The following is a 16,071-nucleotide window of genomic DNA, read 5'->3' on the forward strand; positions in this document are numbered from 1 at the left end:
CAGCGTGGGTCATCTCAGAACATGGCAGATCCCTTGGGATATAGGGAGAGGAAAAGGCAGGTTTCAGGAAAAATGATGTAAACTCCCCCATCCCCACCTCGACCACAACAAACAGACTCTTTTGGAGGTAGATCAGGATTGACTGGCTGCGCGAGGGAGGGCCTCCAGGCATGATCTGGCCTGCAGCCAAGTTTGATTTGTCCCACTTAGTGTTTTGAAAAAATGCAAATTAGTTGCCAACATTCACCAGTCAGGAGATTTCACACTAGAATCTTTTTCTGACTCCTCCTTAAAAATAAAAATTCCAGCCACATAGAGTCTGAAGTGTAAATGTGTTCATGGTCATGAGCTTCACAGCCTGGGCAGGGAGGGTGCTGACTGTGACCCTGCCAGAGGCCTCAAGGTGGCCAGTCCTCCTCTCAGGAGGGCCGCCTCCATTCAACGGCTGTAGCAAGATTTCTCACCCTAGGCTGCCATCAAAGGAAGGCTGAGAGATTCATCCAAGCCCTCTGCTCTTCAACCTGGATCCTTTCCCAGACTTCTCTCCTGGGCTCATTGCATAAATGTTTATTTACACCTGTTCTTCCCCTAAAAGATTCAAGAAGGTTTCAGTTGAAGGAGCCACATAACATGGGTGTAAGGGGGAAATATTTTAATTCTGACTCCTACTGTAATGCTGTTATTATTACTTGTCTCTAAGCCTCCTGGCAGCCAGAGGGAAAGGAGAAACACAAAGAGGGCTTTATTTATTTTATTTATTTATTTATTTATTTTTGAGACAGAGTTTTTGCTCTTGTTGCCCAGGCTGGAATGCAATGGTGCTCACTGCAACCTCCGCCTCCCGGGTTCAAGCAATTCTCCTGCCTCAGCCTCGCAAGTAGCTGGGATTACAGGCATGCACCACCACGCCCAGCTAATTTTGTATTTTTAGTAGAGACGGGGTTTCTCTATGTTGGTCGGGCTGGTCTCGAATGCCCGACCTCAGGCGATCCACCAGCCTCAGCCTCCCAAAGTGCTGGGATTACAGGCGTGAGCCACTGCACCCAGCTTTTTTTTTTTTTCTTTTTTAGAAATGGGGTCTTGCTATCTTGCCCAGGCTGGTCTTGAACTCCTGGGCTCAAGCAATCCTCCCACCTCCCAAAGTGCTGGGATTACAGGTGTGAGCCACCACACCTGGCCCATCTTTTTATTGTTATGTGATAGAAGGGAGAGATTCACCCTTCATGAAAGACAATTTTTTTTCTGGTTTATTTTTGTTTTTTTTTTTGAGACAGAGTTTCGCTCTTGTTGCCCAGGCTTGGCTCACAGCAACCTCCGCCTCCCAGGTTCGAGTGATTCTCCTGCCAGTGGCTGGGATTACAGGCATGCGCCACCATGCTCAGCTAATTTTGTATTTTTAGTAGAGATGGTGTTTCGCCATGTTAGTCAGGCTGGTCTTGAATTCGTGACCTCAAGTGGTCCGCCCGCCTTGGCCTCCCAAACTGCTGGGATTCCAGGAGTGAGCCATGGCACCTGACCTTTTTCTGGTTCTAAATATGAAAAAGAAATGCCTCAGATGGGATAGTAAAAGCAACACAGTGGAGGGGAGGGAAGGTTTGACCCAGATGGCAGAGCCTACAGAAACAGGCCATTGCCCGTGGAGGCAGGATGTTTTTTCCATCTGCGAGGGAATGCCAGAGGACTTGACTAGGAGCGATTCGAGGTCAAGACCTGATAATAGTAAATCCTATAAAACCATTGATTTAAATTGCACATCCTTGGGCAAGTTTCCTGAGCTCTCAGAAACACAACCAAACATTTTTGTGTCAGGCACTGAGAATCACAGATGATTAAAGCTCAAAAAAATGTCCCCTGCCAGTGTCTGGCATTGTGCTCAGCTCCTGTCAGGTTCTCTGTATAGCCCTGTTCATTTCTTTTTTTTTTTTTTTCTTTTTTCTTTTCCTTTTTTTTTTTTTTTTTTTTGAGACAGAGTCTCACTCTGTTGCCAGGCTGGAGTGCAGTGGTGCGATCTTGGCTCACTGCAACCTCTGCCTCCCAGGTTGGAGCAATTTTCCTGCCTCAGCCTCCCGAGTAGCTGGGACTACGCACCACCATACCCAGCTAATTTTTGCATTTTTAGTAGAGAGAGGGTTTCACCATGTTGGCCAGGATGGTCTCGATCTCTTGACCTCGTAATCTGCCCACCTCGGCTTCCTAAAGTGCTGGGATTACAGGCATGAGCCACTGTGCCCATCCAAGCCATGTTCATTTTCATATCACTCCTGCCCTACCTCCCTCACCGGGTGATGGCAAATGTCAGAGATAGTGGGGAAGAAAGCACTGTATAAACGCCATGTATCACATACCTATCCTCTTTTTTTTTTTGAGATGGAGTCTTGCTCTGTCGCCAGGCTGGAGTGCAGTGGCACAGTCTTGGCTCACTGCAACCTCTGCCTCCTGGGTTCAAGCGATTCTCCTGCCTCAGCCTCCCAAATAGCTGGGATTATGGGCACGCGCCACCATGCCCAGCTAATTTTGTATTTTTAGTGGAGATGGGGGTTTCACCATGTTGGCCAGGCTGGTCTTGAACCCCTGACCTCGTGATCTGCCCGCCTCGGCCTCCCAAAGTGCTGGGATTACAGGCATGAGCCACTGCGCCCGGCCCATAGCTATCCTCTTGAACTCTACAGAGGCATGTCACATACCTAGGCCTGGCACCAAGAATGTAATGGAAAAGAGGATGTCCCTGCATCAGAAGAGCTCACAAACTGGAGGTTACAGAGGTATAAACAGACAAACTATTATTATTAGTAGTAGTATTTTTTGAGAGGGAGTGTTACTCTGTTGCCCAGGCTGGAGTGCAGTGGTGTGATCTCAGCTCACTGCAACCTCCGGAGGCCTCCCAGATTCAAGCGATCCTCCTGCCTCAGCCTCCCAAGTGTCTGGGACTACAGGTGCGCGTCACCATGCCAGGGTAATTTTTGTATTTTTAGTAGAGACTGGGTTTTGTCATGTTGGTCAGGCTGGTCTTGAACTCCTGACCTCAAGTGATCTGCCCACCTTGGCCTCCCAAAGTGGTGGGATTACATTGTGCCTGGCCAACAGACAAATTATAAAACTGTACCTGCAGCAAGAGAAGTATGTGTGCAGAACTGAAAACGGAACCGAAGAAGTGCCTAGTTTTTGGGGAAGGGGGTTGTCAAGGAAGGCTTCCCGGAGGATATGACTATTAATCTGGGTTCTGGAGGTGGAATAAGAGTTTTCCCTGCAAAGGGAAAGAAGGCTGCAAGTGTTAAGCCATGGACTCTGGAGAGAACCTAGTCCTTTTTGAGGACTGTGAGTGGTGTGGCCAAAACACAGAATGCAAGTGAGCCAGTGGCAGGAGGGCAGGCGGATTAAGCAACCAGAAAGTGGCTTTTCAAGGAAGGCTTAGACCCAGACTGAGAACCCGATGACCTTCCTATTACCACCTACTCGAGGAAGCCTTCCCTGGCCCCACCAGCAGCTTCCCCCATTACAATGCTCATCTTGTGTTGCGATTTTGTTCACATCAGTGGGGAGCAGTGACCACATCTTCTCATCTTGGCTTGCAGCCTTACTGGCACTGGTCAGGGCCTCCTTAAAAGCTTGCTTGTTGCAAGAATGGGGCTAGTTTCTTTGGAAGTCCTGCCAGAAGCTGCCTGTTTGCTTAGAGACCAAGATTTCAGAAAGGCTTGGAGGTTTCCTCGGCGTCAAGCTGTGTGCAGGTTTTTAAAATGCTTTGAGAGGTTTTGCAGAGTCCTGGGAGCTTTCCCATCATCTGAGAGCTGTCAGGATGGGGAAGGGCAGGTGTGTCAGGGCTCGGCCCAGAACAGGAGGACAGGAGGCGGGAATGTACAGGGTCCCTGAGTAAGAATGGCTGCAATGTTCGGATTCCAGCCCTGGAGGGTGGCACAGGCTCCTCATTGTTCCGCCCCCTCAGTTCTTCACACTGGCTGAGCAGGAAGGGCTCGGGAAGGCTGAGAGACCAGCTTTGGGAGAAGGGCAAAGCTGCAGGCTCCCTCAAAAGACTATCACAGTCTCAGTCAAGCACCTTACAGAGAACCCCTGGCAGGCAGAGCTTTTTTCTCCCTCCCTCATAATGTATGACGGGCTCAGTATTTGGAGCCTGGAGACCTAGGTGTCCAGCTACTGATTCACTGTGTGAACCTTGACAGGTCCATTTCCCTCTATTTCTGCAGCTGTAAACAGCTGGAACTGATGAGAAAGTCAGAGGAAATCATGGAAGATACATAAAAAAGGAAATCAGAGTGCCAAGACAACAATTTGAATGGCTAACATGGACTGAGCTCATGGACTAGCAATTGCCCATTGCATTTTTTTGTTTGTTTGTTTTGAGGCAGAGTTTTGCTCTTTCGCCCGGACTGGAGTGAAGTGGTGTGATCTCGGCTCATTGCAACCTCTGCTCCTTGGGTTCAAGTGATTCTCCTGCCTCAGCCTCCCGAGTAGCTGGGATTATAGGCACCCGCCACCACGCCCAGCTAATTTTTGTATTTTTAGTTGAGATTGGGTTTTGCGATGTTGGCTAGGCTGGTCTTGAACTCCTGACCTCAGGTGATCTGCCTGCCTCAGCCTCCCAAAGTCCTGGGATTACAGGTGTGAGCCACCGCGCCTGGCCCCCATTGCTTTTTTTTTTTTTTTTTTTTTTTTTTTTGTGAGACAGAGTTTTGCTCTTGTTGCCCAGCTGGAGTGCAATGGTGTGATCTCGGCTCACTGCAACCTTTGCCTCCCGGGTTCGAACGATTCTCCTGCCTCAGCCTCCCAAAGTAGCTGGGATTACAGGCACGCACCACCACGCCCAGCTTTTTGTGTTTTTAGTAGAGACAGGGTTTCACCATGTTGGCCAGGCTCATCTTGAACTCCTGACCTCGTGATCCGTCTGCCTAGGCCTCCCAAAGTGCTGGGATTACAGGCTTGAGCCACCGCGCCCGGCCCCCCATTGCATTCTTATGGCAACCATGCAAGTGGGTCCTCACTGCTGTTCACCAAAGGTTTCTGACTCTCCAGCTATCAGCACACGGTAGGATTAAACTTCCCTGCCTCCTTGTGATGGGTGGGGCCATAAGACTAGTTCTGGCCAATTAGTTGTAATTAGAAGTGAGTACAGGCCGAATGGCTAATGGACTAATGGCTAGTCCACAATTTGTCACTCCCTCCTTCCCTCTGCCACATGACTAGCAATGCACTAAAAGGCAGCCTGGGTCCCAGAGGGAAGAGGGCACAGAGCAGAGCCTTAGTGGACCCAAATTACTGTGGACATGAGACACGGATGAGAAATCAATGTATCATTGCGGCCAGGTGTGGTGGCTCAGGCCTATAATCCCAGTACTTTGGGAGGCTGAAGTAGGAGGATCGCTTGAGGCCAGGGGTTTTAGACCAGCCTGGGCAACATGGCAAAACCCTGTCTCTACAAAAATTAGAAAAATTAGGCTGGACGCAGCTCACACCTGTAATCCCAGCACTTTGGGAGGCTGAGAAGGGTGGATCACTTGAGGTCAGAAGTTTGAGACCAACCTAATCAACATGGTGAAACCCTGCCTCTACTAAAAATACAAAATTAGTTGGGTGTGGTGGCACACACCTGTAATCCCAGCTACTTAGGAGGCTAAGGCAGGAGAATTGCTTGAAACTGGGAGGCAGAGTTTGCAGTGAGCTGAGATCATGCCATTGCACTCCATCCTGGGCAATAAGAGCAAAACTCCATCTCAAAAAAAAAAAGAAGAAAAATTAGCTGGGCGTGGTGGCACATGCCTGTAGTCCCAGCTACTCAGGAGGCTGAGGTGGGAGGATCACCTGAGCCTGGGTAGGTCAAGGCTACAGTGAGCTGTGATAGTGCCACTGCGCTCCAGCTTGGGCAACAGAGTGAGACCCTGTCTCAAAAAAAAAAAAAAAAAAATCAGCATGTTGTTATCAGCCACTGGGATTTGGGAATGGTTGTTACTGCAGCATAATTTAACTCATTCTGACTGATATAATCTCCATTTTACAGATGAGATGGGAGCTCAGGGGGATTGACTTGTTTGAAAATCACATAGTTGTAACAAACCCAGGCTTGAAGGACTCCAGAGCCTATGACACTTGTCTGGGAGGCCACCACAATGGTTTTGTGGTTGAGTGGAGGCCTCTGTTCTCTGAGGCCACTTCCAGGCCTATGGATCTTTCCTTTGATGGGAAAGCACCATATGTATAGATAGGAGAGGGCCATTGTCACTTTGGGCCCCTAGAGGACAGCTGAAACTTGGCCTGTAATTACTGGGCAGGCAGTGTCCTCTAAGCCTCTAAGCAGGGCAGATGGGCAGGAGGATGCGGAGATGAACATGACTCAGGCCTTGCTCTCAAGGCCTTAACAGCCTGGCAGGGAGCAAGATGGAGGAATTGTAGATCTTGAAGTAGAAGAGACCGACCACATGAGGGCATCTGATCCCTATTTTAAAAGGCAACTGAGTCCCAGAAGCACAAGTTAATCTGATAGACGTTGCCTGGTGAATCGTTGGCCAAAATGGGGAGAGAACCCAGGGCCCCTGATTTCAGCCCAAGGCTGCTTATCTCACAGAGATCATGTAATCCAATGGGGCTGGGCCCAGGAAAGTCTCCCTTGCTCCAATCCGTCCAGGCAGAGCTGTGCCCTCTCCTTCCCAGCACCCTCTGTTCTTCCTTAAGTCAGGCCAGTTCTCAGGGCTTCAAAGCATGGAAGCGCCAGATAGCTGCCCTCCCCCATCCACTGGGATCCCAGCACGTTGCCCTGGTAACCAGAGCCCAGCCAAGTTTGAGAACCTAAAGCTGTAAGGGGAGAGAAAGGATAAGAAGAGGGATAGGGGCTGGGCACGGTGGCTCACGCCTGTAATCCCAGCACTTTGGGAGGCCGAGGCAGGCGGATCACAAGGACAGGAGATCAAGACCATCCTGGCTAACACTGCGAAACCCCATCTCTACTAAAAATACAAAAAATTTAGGTGGGCGTGGTGGCGGGCACTTGTAGTCCCAGCTACTCGGGAGGCTGAGGCAGGAGAATGGTGTGATGGTGTGAACCCGGGAGGCGGAGCTTGCAGTGAGTCGAGATGGCGTCACTGCACTCCAGCCTGGGTGACAGAGCGAGACTCCGTCTCAAAAAAAAAAAAAAAAAAAGAGCGATGGGTGCTAGGCCCACACAATCACCATTCATTCATTCATTCATTCATTCATTATTTCTTTCTAAAGAAATTTACCGGTTGGGCACGGTGGCTCATGCATGTAATCTCAGCACTTTGGGAGGCTGAGGCAGATGCATTACTTGAGGTCAGAAGTTCGAGACCAGCCTGGCCAACATGGTGAAACCCCGTCTCTACTAAAAACACAAAAATTAGCCAGGCGTGGTGGCACACACCTGTAATCCCAGCTACTTGGGAGGCTGAGGCAGGAGAATCCTGAGGCTTGAACCCGGGAGGCGGAGGTTGCAGTGAGCTGAGATCCCACCACTGCAGTCCAGCCTGGGTGACAGAGTGAGACTCTCAAGAAAAAGAAACTTACTGAAGCCAATTTTTGCCAGACCCTGGGGCCCAGAGAATAACATCCAGGACCTTCATAACTGAGCTTTCCACCCAGGCATGGTGGCTCATGACTGTAATCCCAGCACTTTGGGAGGTGGAGGTAGGAGTATTGCTTGAGCTCAGAAGTTCGAGACCAGCCTGAGCAACATAGGGAGACCCCCGTCTCTACAAAAAATAAAAACTTAGCTGGGCGTGGTGGTGCATGCCTGTGGTCCCAGCTACTCTGGAGGCAGAAGTGGGAGGATCACTTGTGCCCAAGAGGCTGCAGTGAGCCATGATGGCGCCACTGTCTTCCAGCCTGGGCGACAGAGTGAAACCCTGTTCAAAAAAACTAATAACAACAACAGCAACAACAAATGAAACAGAGCTGAGCTAATATGGTAGCCACAAATTAAAATAAACTAAAAAATCCAGTTCCTTGGTCACTGTAGCCACATTTTAAGTGATCGGTAGCCATCTGTGGCTAGTGGCTACTGTACTGGACAGCACAGACATAGAACATTTCCATTATCACTGAAAGTTGTATTGCCCAGCGCAGCTCCAGAAGCTCACTCGCTAAAGAGAGAGACACACAGGAGAGCAGACCAGACAACACAGTGTTGTGTGGGCTGCAATGTCCTCCTCGGTAAAAAGCAGGTGATGAGGCGGAGATTAAAGGAGATGCCAGGAGAATGCTTAGCCTAGTTCCTGACTCAGGGCGAGTGCTCGGAGGACATCTGCCATCACTGTACAGGATAGTACTATAGAATCGGTTTACATACCTATCTTCCTAGCAGACTGTGAGCTCCGCCCAGCCCTGGCATGGTGCCGGGCACAGAGCAAGTGCTCAGGAAATAGTAGCCGTTATCAGCACCATTGTTATTATCACCATTGCTATGACAGAGGCAGCCGAGGGCTGTGGGAACAGAGAAGAGGGCTCCCATCCCAGCCCCAGGGCCAGGGGCTGCTGAGAGTCTGCATTGCCAGAGCCAGGCTGGGTGGCTTTGTGGTCCCCTCAGGGGCAGGCCTAGGGCGGGGTCCTCTTCACACCCTTAGGGTCTGGGTACAGGGTCCAGCTGGAGCAAGCTGGGGCTCAGGGAATAGTTGCAGAAGGAGCTCTAGGCTCCAGGAACTCCAGCCCCCTTGAGGAAAGACCAGGTGAGTGGGCAAGATGGTCTGAGGGTTGCAGAGCTGAACAGGGCATGAAGGGCACAGAGGCAGAGCCGGAGGGAGACTCGCGCTGGGACCACCAGAGTGCAGCCATATTTGGAGTACCCCTGTTTTTACTGCAGACTCCCCAGGCATCAGAGTCTGTGGGAGACAGAGCAGATTTGGGGAGGGCAGGCTGCAGGGAACCACCCTGCAGGTGGCCGTGAGTGCCAGCCTGGCCGTTACCAGCCTCCCATGGCTCTTCAGGATTCCAGAGGCTCAGAGCAGCCATTCACAGCCGCCCACTCCTAGGAAGCCAGCCCCTCCCTGCACCAGAGCCCAGCCCAGCACGGTCTCCGGGGATGTAGCTGGTGGGACAGTGAGCAGAGGGCTGGGCCCTGTGCCTGGGGACTGTGGCCTGGAGGCTGAGCAGGAGCTGAGGAGGGGACCAGAGGGACAAGGCCCCTAAGCTGGCCACCATGGCCAGACTCTGGGTGCAGGGGAGGTGAGGGGCCTGCGTGTGCCTTATCTTCCCAGACACACTGGATCCTTCTTGTCCTCTGATCAAGGTATGTGTGTTGGGGGGGGTGGGAGGGTGTGGGGGTTTGTGGGGGTGGGAGGGTGGTGGGGGTGGGGTGGGGAAGGACCAAGCAATCCATGGAAGATGGGAGTGCAGTGAGGGGATGGGGAGTCGGGTGATGCCCTCGGACACCCTGTCCTCTGGCCTGCTCTGTGTGTGGGTGTGCACACTGAGGGGAGCTGTTTCTGGCTAAGTGCAGGGTAAATGTGTGTGCCCATGTGTATGTGGTTGTGCAGGAGGGGGCAGAAGTTCAGGGCTGCAGCGATAGGCCAGGTGGGAAAGGGTTGGAGGCCAGGACAGTCTTGGATAAAAATATATGGCTGGAGAGGGATGAGGGGCTGGGGGCACCATTGTGAGGGGTAATGCCTTCCCTGTCCGGTGTCCTGCCTTCCCCGTCCCTGCTGCAGACCTCAAGGACCTGGCTACATGATCACTCCCCTCCCCATGAGCCCTCTGGAACTGACTCCTCCCACCAGCCCTGGCCTTGTCCCCCAGCTGCAGGTCCCAGCCTGCTGTGTTAAAAGCAACCAAACCAACTTTTTTCCAGAGGGTGAGTTACTTGGAGTCCAGAGTAGCAGGGAGTGGCCCATCTACTAAGACCACAGCCAGAGTCCTGAGCTTCATCCTCGACACCCCTTTGTGCCCACTCCCTACCCTGGGCAGTCCCGCCACTTCTACCCCTGTGCAATGCAGCCTCCTCCAGCCCCAGCCCTAGCCCTGCCCCTTCCACAGCCCACGGAGCAGAGAGTTTCAACTATGTCCTCATGGGATCCTGGCTTCAATTCTGTTCCCATCTGATCCCTCTGTCACACTGCCCGAGTGGCCGTTCCCACCTACAGATCGGAATGGGTCACATTCCCTGGCCTAAGCTTTGCTGTAGCCTGGCCTGGACCCCAGCTCACCTGCAGCCTTGGCTCTCCCCTCCCTGCTACATACAGCCTAGGAGCCCCATGTTGGATTTTCAGAAAGATGCCACACTTTCTCACCTTTGGGCCTTCTGTAGGAATAGCCCCAGCTCAGGTCTAGCCTCCCGCCTTCCTACCCCTAATGCTTAGCTTGGTGGAGCCCTGCCTACTTCCTTGCCTGGCATCCCTGGGCATGGCAGCCTCTTCAAGGGCAGGGACCATGGCTTGTTCACCAGATAAGCTCCTTCTGTGAACACTCACTGCCTCTCCATTTCCCAACCTCACCTTCTCCAGGGCTGGCTCTGTTTCCGACTCTAGCACTAGGCCAGCTCAGGGCTCTTTCTTTGTTCTGGGGCTCTAAGCCAAATTGGTCCTCTCTCATCCTGCTACCTGGACACCTGAGCTCCTATGTTGGCTGCTGTGGGTGGGAACCCACAGCCCTTTGGTTCTTTCTGGAAGAGAAAGGGGGAGACGTCTCCAGTAAGCACTGCCCTCCTCTGGAGTCCCTGAACATGTATGTGACCTCCATAGAGCTGTCCACAGAGACAGGGGTCACACTCAGGCCCAGGCAAAGGGAGACGTAAGCCCAGCCTGAGATTCCCCATGCTGGAGGCAGACTGCTCACTGGACGTGCCCACCCCACTGTGTGGTGGCTGGCCGGGGTTGGGTAGGTATGAGGTACAGATCGGTCTGCAGCAGGTAGGAGCCGTAGGAGGACAGGAGGAAGTTACATGCATCCTCCACTAAGGACTGGACAGTCCCCAGAACCAGGCCCCTTCAGACCTGGCATGCTCAGCTGCTGGTCAGGAAGGGGAGAGCTGAGACCTCCAGGCCTGAGCTCCTCACCCCTGCCTGGCCTCTTCTCTCTGTTGATTGCCTCAGGGAAAGACAAACGACCTGGATGGACCACGACTTTGCTCCTGCTCCTCCAGAGATGCAGTCCCATGGAGCTCCAGGCCCGGGAACCTCCTTCTCCCATAGCCATGTGCTGGGGCGCCCTATCCGCCCCTCGAGACTCCCTGGAGGAGGGTCCCCCCTCACCCCCGTCCTCAGGAAGACCATCCATCTGGATACCTTCCCCCAAAGCCATATCCCACAGACCTCCAGCCGGCTGGGCCTTGGAGCCAGGACCCGGAGTGTGCCCCCACAGGAGACGGGCATCGCTCTGGGGGCTTCCTTGAGCCCCCTGCCCACCAGCAGCCTTGTACCCAGGAAGCTCAGCTCCATCTCCTTGACTCTCCGTCAGAACAGCCAGGCACGGTCCCTGGATCGCCCACTTTCTCACTGGGAAGAGTTGCCTACCCCAGGAAAGAAGGCTGCTCCCCATGAAGGAGGGAGGGTGTCCTCGCCAGGCTCGCCACCTGTGACCCTAGTGCCAGGGGGCAGGGTCCACTCTGAGGGCCCAGGGAACCCAGGTCTGACCAAATCCAACAGGATGCTTGCCACGGAGAAGCCCCTGGTGAGTTCCTACCTAGCCTTACCTTTCCAATCCCGGTTAGCCCAGAGTGCACCACTCCTTGCAGAGCCAGGCTCGTTGGGCCAGGGGCACCTTGTCTCAGTGACTGACCACATGCCTACCAGAGCTTCTCCAGGAAAAGGCAAGCCCCGGGCCAGGGGGATCCCCAGACCCCGGGGGCGTCTCCAAAGGGCCAACACGGCTGTGAATTTGACTGCTGTGGACACAAGGACAGATGCAGCCAGACATTTAGCCACAATGGCCACCAACAGACCTAGCTTGGCTATCAATTTAGCCACACCAAACACATCCCAACTGGACACAGGCACAGAGTTCCCTGCTCTGGATATCAAGCTGGGCACAGCCAGAGACTTGTCTTCGGTAGGGACAGTCAAGTCAGGCAAAACCGTGAACTTGGCTACAGCAGGCACAATCAAGCCAGGCACAGCCATGAATCTGACTACAGTTGGGACAACCAAGCCAGGGATGGTCATGGATTTGATAGCCTCAGAACCAGACAAGCTGGGCAAAGCCATGGCTACAAGAAGCACAGCCAACCCAGATATGACCACAGAGGGTATAGCCATGGATTCAGCAACATCAGACCCAGTCAAGCCGGACACAATCACAGCTACAGTGGGCACCAGTAGGTTGGAAACAGCCATGGCTTTGGCCAGAGTGAACAGAGCCAAGCTGGGCACGGCTAAGAATTCTCTTGCTTTGGACACAAGCAGGATGGGCACAGCTGTGGGTTCAGTTGTGCCAGTAACCCCAGACCCAGCCACTGGGAAGACCACACTGGGCAGTATTAATAACCTAACCATATCAGACGTTGCTACATGCCTGCTAATGCCAAGCAGATCCACAGACCCAGCCCTGGACAACACTAATGCTGCCATGGACAGAGCCACAGAGCCTGCCTCACTGGACCTGGCCACAGAATACAAAGGTAAATGCAGAAACTTGGTTGGGGATGGACTAGGCTGCCGGGAGGGGGAGGTGTGTGAGCTTGGAGATGGATCAGGCTTGCATGGGTTGAGAAAGGGAGGAAGGACTCTAAGGTCAGGGTTGAATGGGTTGGGAGAAAAGGAAATGGGGGTTGTAGGGCCAGACATAGGGACTGTACCCTGAGCTGGGTTCTAACCTGCCAGTCTGAGGTCAGGCTGAGGGAAACTATCAGAAAGAAGGTTTTGGCCAGGTGTGGTGGCTCATACCTGTAATCCCAGCACTCTGGGAGGCTGAGATGGGAGGACTGCTTGAGTGCAGGAGTTCAAGACCAGCCTGAGAAAAATGGTGAGACTGTCTCTACAAAAAATAAAAAATAAGGGGCTGGGCGCAGTGGCTCACGCCTGTAATCCCAGCACTTTGGGATCTGCCCAAGGCGGGCAGATCACGAGGTCAGGAGATCGAGACCATCCTGGCTAACAGGGTGAAACCCCGTCTCTACTAAAAATCCAAAAAGAAAAAAAAAAATTAGCCGGACGTGGTGGCGGGTGCCTGTAGTTCCAGCTACTTGGGAGGCTGAGGCAGGAGAATGGCGTGAACCCGGGAGGTGAAGCTTGCAATGAGCCAAGATCACGCCACTGCACTCCAGCCTGGGCGACAGAGCGAGACTCCGTCTCAAAAAAAATAAGTAAATAAAAAATAAGGGTTGGGCACAGTGGCGCACACCTGTAATCCCAACATTTTGGGAGGCCAAGGTGGGTGGATCACTTGAGGTCAGGAGTTCAAGACTAGCCTGGCCAACATGGTGATACCCCGTCTCTACTAAAAATACAAAAGTTAGCCAGGTGTGGTGGCACATGCCTGTAGTCCCAGCTACTTGGGAGGCTGAGGCACGAGAAGCACTTGAACCTGGGAGGCAGAGGCTGCAGTGAGCCAAAATCGTGCCACTGCACTCCAGGCTGGTGACAGAGTAAGACTCTGTCTCAAAAAATAAAATAAGATAAAATAAAATAAAAAATTAGCGGGGCATGGTGGCATGCATCTGTGGTCCCAGCTACTGGGGAGGCTGAGGTGGGAGAATTGCTTGAGCCCAGGATGTCGAGGCTGCAGTGAACCATGATTGTGCCACTGCACTCTAGCCTGGGTGACAGAGCAAGACCCTGTCTCAAAAAAAAAAAAAAAAAAAAAAGAAAAAGAAAGGTTAACAGGGGTAACTTGTGGAGGAGCAATTATGGTGAGTCCTCCTTTTAGCATCTCCCGGGGTTGTTTGTTTCCTGAAGACCTGGAATAATCAGGTGATCAATAGGTGTGTCCACCTTTAAAAGCAGTGGCTCACACCTGTAATCCCAGCACTCTGGGAGGCTAAGGCGGGTGGATCACGAAGTGAGTTGTTCAAGACTAGCCTGGCCAGGCCAGGCGCGGTGGCTCACACCTATAATCCCAGCACTTTGGGAGGCCGAGACAGGTGGATCACGAGGTCAGGAGATCAAGACCATCCTGGCTACCAAGGTGAAACCCCGTCTCTACTAAAAATACAAACATTAGCCGGGTGTGGTGGTGGGTGCCTGTAGTCCCAGCTACTTGGGAGGCTGAGGCAGGAGAATGGCGTGAACCCGGGAGGCAGAGCTTGCAGTGAGCCGAGATTGCGCCACTGCAATCCAGCCTGGGTGACAGAGTGAGACTCCGTCTCAAAAAAAAAAAAAAAAAAAAAAAAAACTAGCCTGGCCAACGTGATGAAACCCCGTCTCTACTAAAAAATACAAAAAATTAGCCAGGTGTGTAGGCTGAGACAGAGAATTGCTTGAACCCGGGAGGCGGAGGTTGCAGTGAGCCGAGATTGCGTCACTGCACTCCAGCCTGAGCGACAGAGCGAGACTCCGTCTCAAAAAAAAAAAAAAAAAAAAGCAAACCTCCTACCTCCTACGTGAAAATACTGACTAGCGCTTTAGGAAGTTGTGATTTGTCTAATAGGTAGTCTCTGCAGCCCCCTCTGGATGTGAGATAATGACCTCACTCGAGACTTTCCAAATCCATTTACGCTCAGCCTTTTAGGAAGGTATCTGTTGCTTAAAAGTTGTCTTACCTGAATGTCTCTTTCTTGGTCCCCCACCCCCAGCCCTTTAATCCTGAAAGGTAAGTTGGAGCCTTGTATATACGGAAGGCCTACACAGAACTCTAAATAGGGCAACACAAGGGCTGGACATTCATTTGGTCTTAGAAAGCCTGTGACATGCCTAAAGTCACACCAAAGCTGGCTGGTGGCAGTAAGCTGATTGGAATCCAGATTGTTAAAATCTCTACTTTGGGCAGCCTCATTCCCAACATTTCAAGGGCTCAGAGTTTCTGGGTCTGGAAAGGTGCCTAGAAGGCATCCAGTCTAATGCCTGAATTGAGTCGTTAGATTGTCAGACCCCTTTCCCTCCACCCCACACACTCAGTCTGGGCACCTCACCTAAATTCTGGTCTTCACTTCTCCCTACGAGATCTCAGCTCTCCCTCCATCTGCAGCCCAGCCCTGTCTCCTGAAGTGCAGATGTGGGCAGCCAGCAGCCTGCTAGGCTTATCTACCCGGATGTCTCCCAGGCATGTCCAGAGGTAGCCCTTTTCTTCTTGAACTGACTCCTGCCTCCTTGATCTCACTCTCTCAGCTGTAGGCATTGCCTACCTTCTATCAGGTGCCTAGAAACCCGGGTATCCTCTTCTTCCTCATCTCTCTCTTGCCATCTCATCCAGTCTACTTCCCACCTTGTTGGTTTACCTCCTCAGTACTCAACTATCTGGCTGGCTGTCCCCTCCTCTCCATCCTTCTGCCCCTGTGAGGCCACCTCCTACCCACCAGCTTGTTCCCTGTCCACACACAACTGCTGCAACGACTCACATATTGAATGGCAGCACTTTCGGCTTAATATTCGTCAGTGACTCACCATTACCTTCCATTAAAGTCCAGCTTCCAAGGCTGCGTGCGGACTTCTCCAGCCTCTTATTTAGCTCTACACACCTGTCTGGAATTTTCTCTGCTTCAGCGACACCAAGGACTCTGGGCTGTCCACCAGCACCACGCAGCTCTCACCTCTGGAGACCCTCACCTCTGCTGTCCTCTCTTTGCAGAATACCTCTCCCTTTCCATTCTTCCCTTCCACTCCCATTTGCCTTTCCATCTGGCGCTCATCTCCTCCAAGAAGTCTTCCAAGCCCCCTCTCCCCAGGGTGCCCACCTGCCTGCACCCTCAGTTCCCTGTGTGCACCCCGGCCCCTGCATTAGGACATTCCATCTTCCTGTCTCCTCCACTAGACCCAGAACCTTCGAGGGGAGGGATGGTTGTCCTCACCCCTGTGAGGCAATATGCTGTCCATTAGTATCCACTGAATGCGTGAAATTTTTTTCTAATGGGCAAACTGAGGCTCAGGGAAGTTCCTGTCTGGCTCAAGGTTATTGGTTCATCATCCTGGAGCAGGGCCTGGAACCCGGGCCCCTGACTCAGGGCTCTACAGGCACCCGCGCAACACCCCAGCC

General features: G+C 52.5%; 1 protein-coding gene across 3 annotated transcripts in view; it reads left to right on the forward strand.

Annotated features, from left to right (window-relative positions):
- Positions 1–9,005: 9,005 nt before the first annotated feature.
- The window catches only part of SEPTIN3 (septin 3), a 28,767-nt gene continuing 21,701 nt past the window's right edge, over positions 9,006–16,071 (forward strand). For 2 of the 3 annotated variants that reach the window (XM_031005349.2, XM_055374755.1), the window contains exons 1-2: positions 9,006–9,241; positions 11,040–12,562. In XM_031005349.2, the coding sequence (XP_030861209.1) occupies positions 11,059–12,562 (1,504 nt within the window). In that variant the 5' untranslated portion in view covers positions 9,006–9,241; positions 11,040–11,058. Of the gene's footprint in view, positions 9,242–11,039; positions 12,563–16,071 lie in introns of those variants that run through there. The other variant, XM_055374754.1, reaches the window with a different exon arrangement.

The sequence above is a fragment of the Gorilla gorilla genome, chromosome 23 (assembly GCF_029281585.2).
Source record: "Gorilla gorilla gorilla isolate KB3781 chromosome 23, NHGRI_mGorGor1-v2.1_pri, whole genome shotgun sequence".
Taxonomy (NCBI): Eukaryota; Metazoa; Chordata; class Mammalia; order Primates; family Hominidae; genus Gorilla; species Gorilla gorilla.